General features: G+C 39.9%; 1 protein-coding gene across 2 annotated transcripts in view; it reads right to left on the minus strand.

Moving 5' to 3' along the window:
* LOC110571974 (cytochrome P450 3A12-like) overlaps positions 1-13,572 on the minus strand; it is a 51,502-nt gene that overhangs the window by 2,404 nt on the left and 35,526 nt on the right. For both annotated transcript variants that reach the window (XM_044915717.1, XM_021680202.2), the window contains exons 8-12: positions 12,644-12,771; positions 11,535-11,601; positions 8,143-8,303; positions 6,524-6,750; positions 5,051-5,213 (exon numbers count right to left, since the gene is read on the minus strand). In XM_044915717.1, coding sequence (XP_044771652.1) covers positions 5,051-5,213; positions 6,524-6,750; positions 8,143-8,303; positions 11,535-11,601; positions 12,644-12,771 — 746 coding nt within the window. The remainder of the gene's footprint in view (positions 1-5,050; positions 5,214-6,523; positions 6,751-8,142; positions 8,304-11,534; positions 11,602-12,643; positions 12,772-13,572) is intronic.

Genomic DNA, 13,572 nt, shown 5'->3' on the forward strand with positions numbered 1-13,572 from the left:
TTTATTTATTTATTTATTTATTTATTTATTTATTTATTTATTTATTTATTTTTAAGATTTTATTTATTCATTTATTTGACAGAGAGAGACAGCAAGAGAGGGAACACAAGCAGGCGGAGTGGGAGAGGAAGAAGCAGGCTCCCCACTGAGCAGGGAGCCTGATGTGGGGCTCGATCCCAGGACCCTGGGATCATGACCTGAGCCGAAGGCAGACGCCCAACGACTGAGCCACCCAGGCACCCCTCACGGGGCACTTTTAAAGCCACACTCTGGGTGAATTATGTTAGAAAATCTCAAATGACCGGGCATCAGGATTTTTTGTTGTTGTTCTTTCTTTCTTTTTATTATGTTATATTAGTCACCATACAGTACTTCATTAGTTTTTGATGTAGTGTTCCATGGTTCATTGTTTGTGTATAACATCCTGTGCTCTGGTCTGCTTCTGAAATGAGACCTGACACCACCTCCACTAGAACTGAGGCCCTGTAGACCTCTCTGGTCAAATATCATTCAAATATCAGGATTATTTGTTCCAGCTTCATGAAAAATGCTGTTGGTATTTGATAAGGATTGCATTAAACATGTACATTGCTTTGGGTAGTATGGACATTTTAACAACATTTGTTCTTTCAATCCATGAGCATGGAAGATCTTTCCAATTCTTTGTGTCCTCTTCAATTTCTTTCATCACTGTTTTATAGTTTTCAGAGTATAGGTCTTTCACTTCTTTGGTTAGGCTTATTCCTAGATATCTTATTGTTTTTGGTGCAATTTGAAATGGGATTGATTCCAGGATTTCTCTTTCTGCTGCTACATTATTGGTGTATAGAAATGCAGGAAATTTCTGGCATTGATTTTGTGTCCTGCAATTTTACTCAATTCATTGATCAGTTCTAGCAATTTTTTAGTAGAGTTTTTTGGGTTTTCTATATAGAGTATCATGTCATCTGCATGTAGTGAGAGTCTGACTTCTTCCTTGCTGACTTGGATGGCTTTTCTTTCTTTGTGTTGTCTGATTTGTGTGGCTAGGACTTCTAGTACTATGTTAAATAACAGTGGTGAGTGTGGACATCTCTGTCTTCTTCCTGACCATAAAGGAAAAACTCTCAGTTTTTCCCCATTGAGGATGATATTAGCTGTGGGTTTTTCATATGTGGCCTTTATTATGTTGAGGTATGTTCCCTCAAAATGTACCTTGTTGAGGATTTTTATCATGATTGGATGTTTTACTCTGTCAAATACTTTATCTGCATCTATTGAAATGATCATATCTTTCCTATCCTTTCTTTTATTAATGTGGTTTATCACATTGATTAATTTGTGAATATTGAACCGTCCTTGCAAGCCAGGAATAAATCCCACTTGATCATGGTGAATGATTTTTTTTAATGTTTTGTTGGATTCAATTTGCTAGTATTTCTTGAGAATTTTTGCACCCATGTTCATCAGGGATATTGGCCTGTAGTTCTCTTCTTTAGTGGAGTCTTTATCTGGTGCTGGTATCAGGGCAATGCTGGTCTCATAGAAGGGATTTGAAAGTTTTCCTTCCTTTTCTATTCTTGAAGAGTCTGACAAGAATAAGCATTAACTCTTTAAATGTTTGGTAGAATTTGCCTGTGAAAGCCATCTGGCCCTGGACTTTGGTTTGTTAGGAGTTTTTTGATTACTAATTCAATTTCTTTGTTGGTTATTGATCTGTTCAAGTTTTCTATTTCTTCCTGTTTCAGTTTCAGTAGTTTATATGTTGCTAGGAATCTATCCATTTCTTCCAGGTTGTCCAATTTGTTGGCATACAGGTTTTCATAATATTCTCTTATAATTTTTTGTATTTCTGTGGTGTTGGTTGTTATTTCCCATCTCTCATTTGTCATTTTATTTATTGGGGTCCTTTCTCTTTTCTTTTTGATAAGTCTGGCTGGAGGTTTATCGATTTTATCAATTTTTTCAAAGAACCAGCTCCTGGTTTCATTGATCTGTTCTATTGTTTTTGTAGTTTCTATATCATTTATTCCTGATCTAATCTTTATTCTTTCCTTCCTTCTGCTGGCTTTAGGCTTCATTTGTTGTTCTTTTTCTAGCTCCTTTAGTGTAAGGTTAGGTTGTTTGAGATTTTTCTTGCTTCTTGAGGTATGCCTGTATGCTATATACTTCCCTCTTAGGACTGCTTTTGCTGCATCCCAAAGGTTTTGGGTCATTGTGTGTTCATTTTCATTTGTTTCCATGTATTTTTTTTATGTTTTCTTTGATTTCCTGGTGGACCCATATATTGTTAGTAGCATTGTTTATTCTCCACGTATTTGTGATCTGTCCAAATTTTTTTTGTAAAGGTTTTATTTATTTATTTGACAGAGAGAGACACAGCGAGAGAGAGGGAACACAAGCAGGGGGAGTGGGAGAGGAAGAAGCAGGCTTCCCGCTGAGCAGGGAGCCTGATGCAGGGCTCGATCCCAGGACCCTGGGATCATGACCTGAGCCGAAGGCAGATGCTTAACGACTGAGCCACCCAGGCGCCCCAGAGGATCTGTCCAAATTTGTTATTGTGGTTGACTTCTATTTTCACAGCGTTGTGGTCAGCAAAGGTGCATGGTATGATTCCAATCTTATTGTATTTCTTGAGGCTTGTTTTGTGACCTAATATGTATGTTCTGGAGAATATTCCATGTGCACTTAAATAGAATGTGTATTCTGCTGCTTTGGATGGAATGTTCTCAATATATCTATTAAGTCCATCTGGTCTAAGGCGTCATTCAAAGCCATTGTTCTCTTGCTGATTTTCTGTTTAGATGATCTGTGCATTGCTGTCAGTGGGGTGTTAAAGTCCCCCACTGTTCTTCTGTTATTATCAATCAGTTCCTTTATGTTCGTTATTATGTTTAATGTATTTGGGTGCTCCTATGTTGGTGCATAAATATTTACAACTGTTAGATTTTCTCGTTGGATTGTCCCTTTTATGATTATATAATGCCCTTGTCTCTTTTTATAGTCTTTGTTTTAAAGTCTAGTTTGTCTGATATAAGCATTGCTACTCCAGCTCTCTTTTGACATGCATTTGCATGATAAATGTTTCTCCATCACATCACTTTCAATCTACAGGTATCTTTAGCTCTAAAATGAAATCCCCAGCTAGCCTTATGGGTTTTCCCTCGTAAGGTAAAGACTACTTTGGTCTTGGTGCTTTTAAGATTTTTTCTTTATCACTATATTTCGCAAATTTTTTTAAAAGATTTTTTAATTTTTCTATATTATTATTATTTTTTTAAATTTTAAGTAGGCTCCATGCCCAATGTGGGGCTTGAACTCATGCTCTGAGATCTAGAGTTGCATGCCCTACTGACTGAGCCAGTCAGGCAATCCTATTTTGCAAATTTAATTACATGTCTTGGTGTTGGCCTGATTTTGTTGATTTTGGTGGAGTTATCTGTGCCTCCTGGAATCGGGATGTTTGTTTCCTTCCCCAGAGTAGGGAAGTTTTCAGATATTATTTCTTCAAATAAATTTTCTGTCCCCTTTTCTCTCTCTTCTTCTGGGATTCATATAATACAAATGTTATTATGTTTGATGGAGTCACAGAGTTCCCTAAATCTATTCGTGTTGCATAATTCTTCTTTGTCTCTTCCGTTCAGCTTCATTATTTTCTGTTATTTCCATTATCTTCTAGGTCACTAATTCATTCCTCTGATTCCTCCAGCTGCTGTTCACTGCATCAAGCCTGTTTTCAATCTCATTTATTGCATTCTTCATCTCTGATTGATTCTTTTTTAACTTTTTTATCTCTGTGGTAAGGGTCTCACTGATGTCTCTATTCTCTTCTCAAGCCCAGTGAGTGTTCTTATGATTGTTGCTTTAAATTCTCCATTAGGCCTGTTACTTATATCTGTTTTGCTTAAATCTCTGGCTGTGGCCTTATCTTGATCTTTCATTTGGGATAAATTCCTCCATCTTGGTATTTTGTCTAAGTCTCTGCCTTCTTCTCTGTGTTAGAAAAGCCAGTTATGTCTCCTGCTCCTGAAAGTAATGGCTTTATGAATTGAGGTCATGTAGCACCCAGGGCCTGGAACTTCACAGAGTCATTGGTGTGTGGTGCATGTGCTCTGCTGTTGTGTTTTGGCTGCTCTATCCTTCAGGCCAGTTGTCTGCAGAGGCTCTCCTTGCTTGCTGTGGGCAATGTTTGGTCCCTGGCCTGAATGTGGCGAGTTTTAACTAGGTGTGCTCTGGTCTGCTTATGAAATGAGACCTGACACCACCTTCACCAGAACTGAGGCCTGTAGAACTCTCTGGTCAGGAGACATGGTGTGGGGAGGGGTTTGTGCTAGTCTTCTGGGGAAGGCGTCTGCTATGCTGGGAGGCAAGCCTGACTGAGAAGGGCAGTCCCACCAGAGCACAGGGAGGTGGGGCTCGGTGTAAGCAAGTTAGGCAGCCAGTACAGGCAGTGTGCTGCCTCCTACAGGTGACTCTGTGTTTGTGCTGAGGGGCGGGGGTGTAAAAGGTGCCAGCCAGCTCATTTGTTCCTGGAGAGGCATCTCTGTGAACACTGCCTCTCAAGGACGCACTCCTAGAAGAGGGAATAATCTCCCCTCTGTGTGTCCCAGGTGTTCTTCAGTCAGGATTTTCAAAAGAACCCACTGATTCTAATGTACAAACGGGTTGAGAACCATGGTCATGAGAGCTTCTGTAAGTTGTGGTGGAGAAGAGCATCCTTCAAAAGTCATGTCATGATAATCACTGCACGTCAAGACTATGCACAACATGTTTCCTCCCTTTCAGTGGACTTGAAAGAAATTTAAAACATTGCTCAAGTTCAAAGGTCTGTGTTAATCATGTCAAGCTAACTAACTGACTACATGACCCTCATGGTTGAGTGGTCATAAGCCACAGACATGGCACTCAAGAGCTGAAGAATGGTCACACATGACTCCAAATAGATTCTCTTGGCTGATAGAACAAATTATTAAGGATAAATGAGCCCCCCCCAACACACATATCCATTACTTATCTCTTAGTTTGAAAAAAGCAATAAAACACTATTTATGCAGAAAGTAATCTCTCTGACCTGTGTTTCTTTACAAGGTTTGAAGGAGAAGTTCTGCAGGACTCTGACCAGGGCAAGTTTCATGTTCATGATCGCAAACCTCATTCCAATGCAGTTTCGGGGTCCAGTTCCAAAAGGTAGGTATGTATAAGGATTTATGCTGTCCTTGTTCTTCTTACTGAACCTGGTTCCACAATACAAGTTGGGAATACATTAGTGAAACATAAAAACCGTAAGAGCTACATGTTTGGGATTCTCACCAGAACTACACAGGACACTTTTGGGGGCCTGTGATGTGTCAGAAATTCTCCATAACAGCCATTTTTAACATGTGGATTTCTTACTCCCTGGCCCAGTCCCTGACACACATAGATAAGCACTTCCTCTCATGATTGAATGAATCACAGAGAAGTACCGGGAATGGTCTTTGGTTTCTGTTGAAGAAGCTATAGGCCTGGGAACTGCTGAGCTTGTGGGAACCACCAGGACTCCTGGTCCAAAAAATGGACTACTTGGTCAATTCTGACTTCTTTCAGCAAGTACTATGCGTAAATGTGATTCTAGCACTAGGGACACCATACAACAAGATAAGGCCTCTGCCATAAGGGAGCTTAGAGTCAGGGGCTAGAAGTCTAGATCTCTGAAAAGTTCACTCCAAATTTTGTTCACCAATACAATAAACAGGAAAGCACCAACTCTTGGCAGAATTCAGGCTTTGCCCAAAGCCAGACTCTGCTCTGAATTCCCAGAAGAGAAAGCTCAAGACCCCTCTAAGGAGGATGTCTCAGATGGCTAGAGAGCAGATGACTTTCTTATGATGAACCCCAGATACCAACAGAGGTGGGAGCTCGTACAGGACTGCAGCCACATATAGCATGGGACCTTTGTGTGCTCCTGTCCTCCTGAGGCTGCTCCTCCTGCCAGGGATGAGGACTCAGGTCCACAGCATCTGCTCTCATGCTAAGGCTAACAGAAACGGTGGCCAAGGTTTACAAACATGGAATGTGGGGGCTAGGGGGTGAATTCAGAGAGCTAGAGAGGACAGAAAACCTTAAAAGGAAAAAAGACCTATTTACTGAAAGATGATAAGTTAAAAAAAATAAGTCATATACATATAATCACACACAGAAATATAGCATGTTGTTTGTAGTCTAATGTTACATTAAGTAAGCAGTTCAAAACCAAAAATTATAATACCATTCTAATTTTTAGTTATATATACACAGAAAAATGTCCATAAGGAGATACATGACATTATTGATAATCTTAACATATTGGGTCTGTAGATGACTATAATTTTCTTTATTTTTAGTCAATAGTGTATAAAATATTGACAACAAGGAATGATAATTTTATAATAAGAAAAAAACTTCTAAGAGCAAAAAGATGTCCAAGTAAGTAATTGTACAACCACATGCTTGTCATCTATACTAAGGAAATATCAGAATATCCTCCAACATGAGGGTGCGTTCCCCTTTCCAGGGTTCCCTGTACCTTTCAGGACGGAACTCCTCAGCCTCTGGCCAGAGATCCAGGTCTTGGTGAAGAGTAAAGACCGGCACCATCACCACTGTCCCTTTGGGAATGAACACACCATGGATTTCCACATCTTTCTTACATATCCTCTCAAGTCTACCAGTGACTGGGTATAATCTGAAACTTTCATGCAACACCATGTCCAGATACTCCATCTGTACAAGGTCATTGTAAGTGGGCAGGGCCTGGAAGGAAACAGATTTTGATACACTGGGATCAATTTCAACTCATTCTCAGCACTACTACGGAAGTGTCAGGAATCACTTCAGTCATTTATTTCGGTAAAGGATCTTAGCATTTAAGTGCATTTTAATCTCTACCATGTCCTTTGACCTGCTCAGTGGCCCAATGACATGTGCAGAGTAGTGACACATGTCACAAGGGGAGACTGCTGGGACAACCCCCTAAACAGGGCCTGAAATCCCTCTCACCACCATGTAGTGGTTATTCTTCCTTGTATAAACAAAAGTGACTAAAAGCCTATAACCCTTACTCTTACTTGGAATAAGCTGAAGTCACTGTTTCCTTTCAAAAGAGGGCCCACACATCTGTACCAAGGAAAGAGAAAAGGCAACAGAAAAAAATCCTCTATTCCACGTAAAGTCTTCTAGTTGAAATATCCTGCTTCCTAGTTTTCAATGATATATATAAAGTTTGGAGAGAAGCACTATATTATGTAAAAATTCTATAAATAATTTGGGGAGAAACTAGTTCTTCTCTAACACAAATATAAGAAAAGAAGATTAAGATTAGATGGTACCATGGTACACAATTTCAGTTCTAGGGAAAGAGGTAAAGGGAATAAGAACCCTATCCTTAACCCCACCCTCTGTTGCTGGAAGGGTCTCATAGTTGTTGCTTCAAGGTTAACAATAAACCAAATAAGCCACTCCAGCCCCAGAGGCCAGGTGTTTTCATAAGCAGAGAATTCCAGTTTGTGCAGGTCTGAAAACTGTGGGCAATTGTGTCTATCACTTGGTGTTATATTTAAGAGCCAACATTGTAGAGGTTACGAGTTCCATCAGGATCCAGGCATCCTGGTTCATAGCTTGGCTTTTTCACCACTAGATATGTGATAGTGAAAGAAAGTTATGTCTCTGTAGTTCAGTTTCTGACTTGTTACACTGAGATAATTAGAGTCGACCCTTCATAGGGTATGTGGCAGAGACACTCACTACTCACCAGGATCCATGTGGGCCCCCATCGTTCCCAGCCCACCTGAACTTAGGGGAAACTACTTTGCAAATGGGGTATGATCTGAAGAGCTGTATGTCAGTTCGGGGCCAAATACTGGAAAAGCAAGTGAGCAACACTCTAGTTCTTTATTCCCTGGCCAACATAAAGTCCTCACATTCTAGATAATGCAGGTATAAGAAAGCAGAGCCATTTTACCCTGTATCACCGAATATGTATGTAGAGCAGAGACTCCCATCCTCAACTAATACCCATCTTGGACATGTGGATGTGAGTCAGAAGTAAAGTTCTGCTATGTAAACCCACTAGATTTGAGGACTAATCTGTTACTAAGGCATAACAGAGCTCATCCTGACCTTTGTCCTCAGGTATGACCTGCTCACCTGATTGGGGAAAGTCGCATCAATCTCCTCCTGCAGTTTCTGCTGGACATCAGGGTGAGTGGCCAATGCATATGCAAAGAAGGAAAGAGCAGTGCTAGTGGGCTCGTAGCCAGCAAAAAGAAAGGTCATAGATTGGGCCACGAGCTCCAGATCAGACAGAGCTGAGAGGAGAAAAAAGACATTTTAGCTAAAGCTGGTGAATGCAAAACATCACAGTTTAGATGACAAGAAATCCAAATGAAACTCCTAAATCCCTTGGGGAAAATACGTAAAAGCAATTCAGAATCAGACAAGGAGTGGTTTGTAGTCTGATGTCTAACCTACAGAGCCCGAAAGAGGCAAAAGTTGTGTTGATCTGCTTATTCCCAAGGTCTATACTATTCTTGGCCATCTGCTCCTGCTCATGCCACCCTCCCCACCAACACGGGTGGGTCATTTCAGGAGATGGCATTTCTGTCTCACATACACAGTGTTATCAGTCTGTCCCTGAAGAGTCCTAAAAGTACAAGTAACACAGGCTAGTATTCTTCTCCAGGAAAAATTTACATTCTTCCACAGCTTAATTTTTTTTGAGAGAGAGTTTGCAATGCTAAGGCTTAATTGTCAGGAAAATTCAATGATCTTTTATCTAAACATTTTGGCGGAACTTAAGAGAACAATATTGGGCTCCAGATAAACTCTTGTTCAATGTGTGGTCCATGGACCAGCAGCACCTACAGCGTCTGGGAGCTTATTAGAAATGCAGAATCTCAAACTTCATCCTAGAACTATGGAATCAAAATCTGAGCTTTCACAAAATGTGATGAGATGTGTGGATTATACCTTCTATTACTAGGTATCTAGTAATAGAGGACCTGGGGCACTACTCTTCAAGTGGATGATCTCAGATATGTACAGAAACTATAACACAGACAAGAAGCTAGAAAAGGGGAGACTGATACTAGGGTAATTAATGTCATTAAAAGAGCATAAGGAAGTGCATCAGTAGAAGGGGACTGGCCAGCATGAAATATAGACAAACAGAATCCAGTGAGTGGATATAGCAATGCTCATTCAATCATATCCTGAATGTCACCTTCCTTAGCAAATGGCTCCACCCTGAATATAAATTGGCCTCTCTTTGATTTTCTCCTGACAGAAAATAAGCATACCCAGGCTCTAATCTATTTGATTGGAACTGGATTAGGACCTTTAGATACTTGGAGCACTGAAATGAACAAGGTACCTGCAAACAGACATGTAATTCACAACTAGAAACAATACAGCATAAGTGTAAGAAAGGTCTACAAATTTCAGATTTTCAAGTGATACTTTCAGTGACCTCACTGTGGATAAATTCAACTACCCAACATTTCCTCCTTTAGCATGGACCCAGTGACATTCAAAGTTTAGATCTGTACTGTTCAATATGGTAGCCATTTGCCAGATGTGGCTATTTAAATATAAATTTTAATTTATTACATTAAATACAATATAAGATCCAGCTCTTCAGCGGCACTAACCACATGTCAAGTGCTTAATAGCCACATGTGTGCAGTGGTCACTGTATAGAACAGGGCAGATATAAAATATTTCCTTCATCACAAAAATTTCTTGAACCAAACACAGATAGATAGAGGTAGACGTGTACATAGGTATAGATATATTTTAGTGATATAATGGAGTAAGGCTGTCCTTTTTCTCTGGAATCAGTTATTAAATATATAGGAATTTTGTGAGATGGCTGTTAAACCTTGACAGGTTGAAGTTAACCATGATGGGAATGTTTCTGTCATTGAAAGAAACTATAAATCAAGGCTTTTATTTGGGAGACAGAGACGATGTCTACACCATTGGTTATGGAGCTATAAAGAAATATTTAGGTTTATCAGTTCTGTGTAAATATTTGATGTGATTAGCCAGGCCCACTGAGAGGATCTAGAAAAAAAGCAACCCTAACTGCAACGAGCACTCCTAGATCCCAGGTTTTGGTTTCTTTTTTTTTTTTTGTAAAAATTCATTTTAGAGAAAGAGAAAGCATGCACTTGTGCATGCCAGTGGGGGTAGGGACAGAGGGAGCGAATCTCCAAGCAGATTCCCCGCTGAGCACAAAGCTGGATGTGGGGCTTGACCCCAGGACCCATGAGATCATGACCTTTGTCGAAACCAAGAGTCAGATGCTCAACCCAGGCACCCCAGAGTTTCATTTCTAAATACCATTCTCACTAAAAGGAAACAGAACTCCTTGAAGTAATGGCTGATTTCAAGGCTCATCAGGGGAAATAGAAGGGAGACCTGGAATATCTTATGTCAGAAGCAAGGAAGTGGTCATAAAATAATTTGTGGAAAGGATACAGGAGACTCTATGTACTATAGTGGTGGATATACACCATTATACATTTGTCAAAACCCATAGAAATAACTACATCAAGAATAAATCCTAATTTAAACTCTGGACTTAAATGGTAATAATGTGTCATTGTATGTACACTGATTGTAACAAAACTACCACATGGGGAGGGATTTTGAAAATGGGGGTGGCTTTGTGTAGGTGGGGAATATTGGAAATCTCTGTGCCTTTCACTCAATATTGCTGTGAACCTAAAACTGCTATAAAAAGTATACGCAAACAATGAATCATGGAACACTACATCAAAAACTAATGATGTACTGTATGGTGACTAACATAACATAAAAAAAAAAGAATGATTTAAGAGACTAAGTTAGCAATATATGAGATCATATTGACATAAATAAATTAATGAGAGAATGTAAAGCTCCCTTATAATGGACTATCTCCCATAAATGTAGAAGAATTGAGGGAATTAGAAAGTCACCATTTTGAAGCCATTATAGTAATAATGGTTTCAGTTAAATACCATCCATGGACGATAAAAGTAGTAGATGAATATTTGAAGAAAAACACAGTATTTACACAGTCGCAGAGGAATCTTGCACCAGTTACTTCTTAATTACAAAACGAAAAATAAAACTTTATAGTACATTAAGCCAGTGAACACAAGTTCAACCAAATGTTCCAGGTGAAGGTCACCAACACTGGGGCCAAGTGCCTCCTGATGTGATGAAGACTTGATGCAAGTTTCCAGGTAGAAGTTCCGATTCAGAGGGTCTGATTTGACCAGAGAATTGACATTGGAAGCAAGCTCCCCAGAAGTTCTGATGTAGGTGATCCACAGACCACTGACTGCCTTGTTTAGGGCTGCCCTTCAAGTACTGAACAAAGTTGTGGCTGCATGCTTCTGGAAAGTGGTTCTGGCTACCATTTGTATCTGAACATGTGTCTTTCTTCAATTTGCAGAAATCCCATCTGCTAAAAATCTTCCTCCACATCTCAGAACCATCCCCTGCCTCTGAACCTCCACATTGTGGCCCTCTGAAGTCTCCTTGCTTACCTTTATGGGTGTCTGTTTCTTTAGAATTCTGGGAGTTAATCATCAGTTGGAGAAAATCCAATCGGTGCTGGAAGTAGAAAGAGAAGTTTCAATGATAAAATGTCACTTGTGAAGTCAGAAATAAATCAGGGATGCAGTACCTAACTTTTTTCCTGAGAATATAGCTCCTTTGTGGCCAGAAGTCTGAATGGTGTTGCCTGAGTCATCAGTGAACAAAAACATCCAGTTATGAAACTTGCAGAGCAGGATGTTTCCCTGATAGGAATCCAGCCGTCATGTCCAACTGATTTTTGGTCCTTGCCCTCTCTGATCTTCAGCTTGTCTGGCTTTTGAACACAGCTTCTTGGCCAAAGAGTTGCATGCTCCCTCTCCTGTCGTGCCTGCTAACTCAGGAGAAAGTCCCTGACTTCAACCCTTTTTTTCTCAAACTTTAATTCTTAATGAATGGCCACATAGACCAATCCCCTGACCTCTGCAGAATCCATGGGCAGCTTCTGTGTCAGCATCTTCTAATGCCCCACTCTCCCAGAACTCTGCAGAATCTTCAGTGTCATCCTGGGGTACCCAGCCCTGTATCTCTGTCCTACACACGTCCTTGTGCTGGCTGCCAGGCCTCAGGAAGGCAAAGCAGCCTTAGCCATCTTGCAGTCTCCTGCCCGCTCCAGACTATGGCAGGCTCAAATTTAACACAGACTAAACACCAGGTGTCTGATAGGACCCTCACTGGAGAATATGTAAAGTAAAGGCTTGGAATTGGAGGGATCTCTGGCAAAATTATACTACCTGGAGAATGATTTTTACATAGTGATTTTTATCCTTTGACAATCTATTGAGGGAAATTGGTAGTTTTTCTCTCACCAAATTTTATGCAGTGACATACTAATTGCCATGCTTACTACTAAATTTTAAATGTTGTCTCTCTGGTTCATTTTCTTATCTCCTTCCCTAACCTCCACCTTCTTCATTCTGTCCAAAATGATAGAACTCTCCTGATCTGAATACTACAGTTCTCTACCTACCTTTAAAAATACATAGAAGTGCACACATCAGATGTATACAGCTCAATTATCAAAAAGTGAAAAACTGCATGTAACCATCAATGGATTTACCTTTTGTTCATCTTTGAGGCGACATTCCTTCATCCTTTTTACAGATTTTGTGAAAAAATCAGTAACACTCTTCGGAAACACACAGATATTTAGTATTTCAAAAACTGGGGTAAGGAATGGAAAGAGTACTGTAAGGAAAAAGAACAATGGAAAGCACAGTGAAAATGCAAAATTTACTTGGAGCAATAATAATTTGCTCTACCAATTAGAAGAGTAAAAGAACAGGAGTCTTTCAAACCAGGAGTCATTCCCTCTATGACCTTTCCTCCAACTTTCAAGCCAAGGACTAAGACACAGCAAGTCATACATAAGGGCCACCACTACAGCAGTGAAATCAGTGGCCTCTTGGACATCTCTGGAGTGACCAAAGGAACAGGAGGACATTCCTGGACCTCTTAGCCTTTTATCTTTTGGACCAGAGCCTTTTTGGATAAACCAGACCATAATATGCTACTTTAATTAATTGTGTCATTTAAGAAATTGTTGTTAGGATGCAAATAATACACAGTATGCCCTTCAACCACAATGGAATAAAATTAGAAATCAAGAACACAAAGAACATTAGGAAATTCACAAATATGGGGAAATTAAACAATACACTCCTATATAGCAATGGTTCAAAGAAGAAATCAAAAGGGCACTAGGAATTACTTGGAGACTGATAAAAAGGAAGACATAATATACCAAAACTAATGGGATATAGCAAAAGCAGTCACCAGAGAGAAATATTGCCATAAGTGTCTGCATTCAAATGAACCAAGATCTCAAATCAATGACCTAACTTTCCATCTTTTTTTTTTTTTTAAGATTTTATTTATTTGTGAGAGAGAGAATGAGAGACAGAGAGCATGAGAGGGAGGAGGGTCAGAGGGAGAAGCAGACTCCCTGCTGAGCAGGGAGCCTGACGTGGGACTCGATCCCGGGACTCC

This window comes from Neomonachus schauinslandi, chromosome 5 (genome assembly GCF_002201575.2).
Source record: "Neomonachus schauinslandi chromosome 5, ASM220157v2, whole genome shotgun sequence".
NCBI classification, from domain to species: domain Eukaryota; kingdom Metazoa; phylum Chordata; class Mammalia; order Carnivora; family Phocidae; genus Neomonachus; species Neomonachus schauinslandi.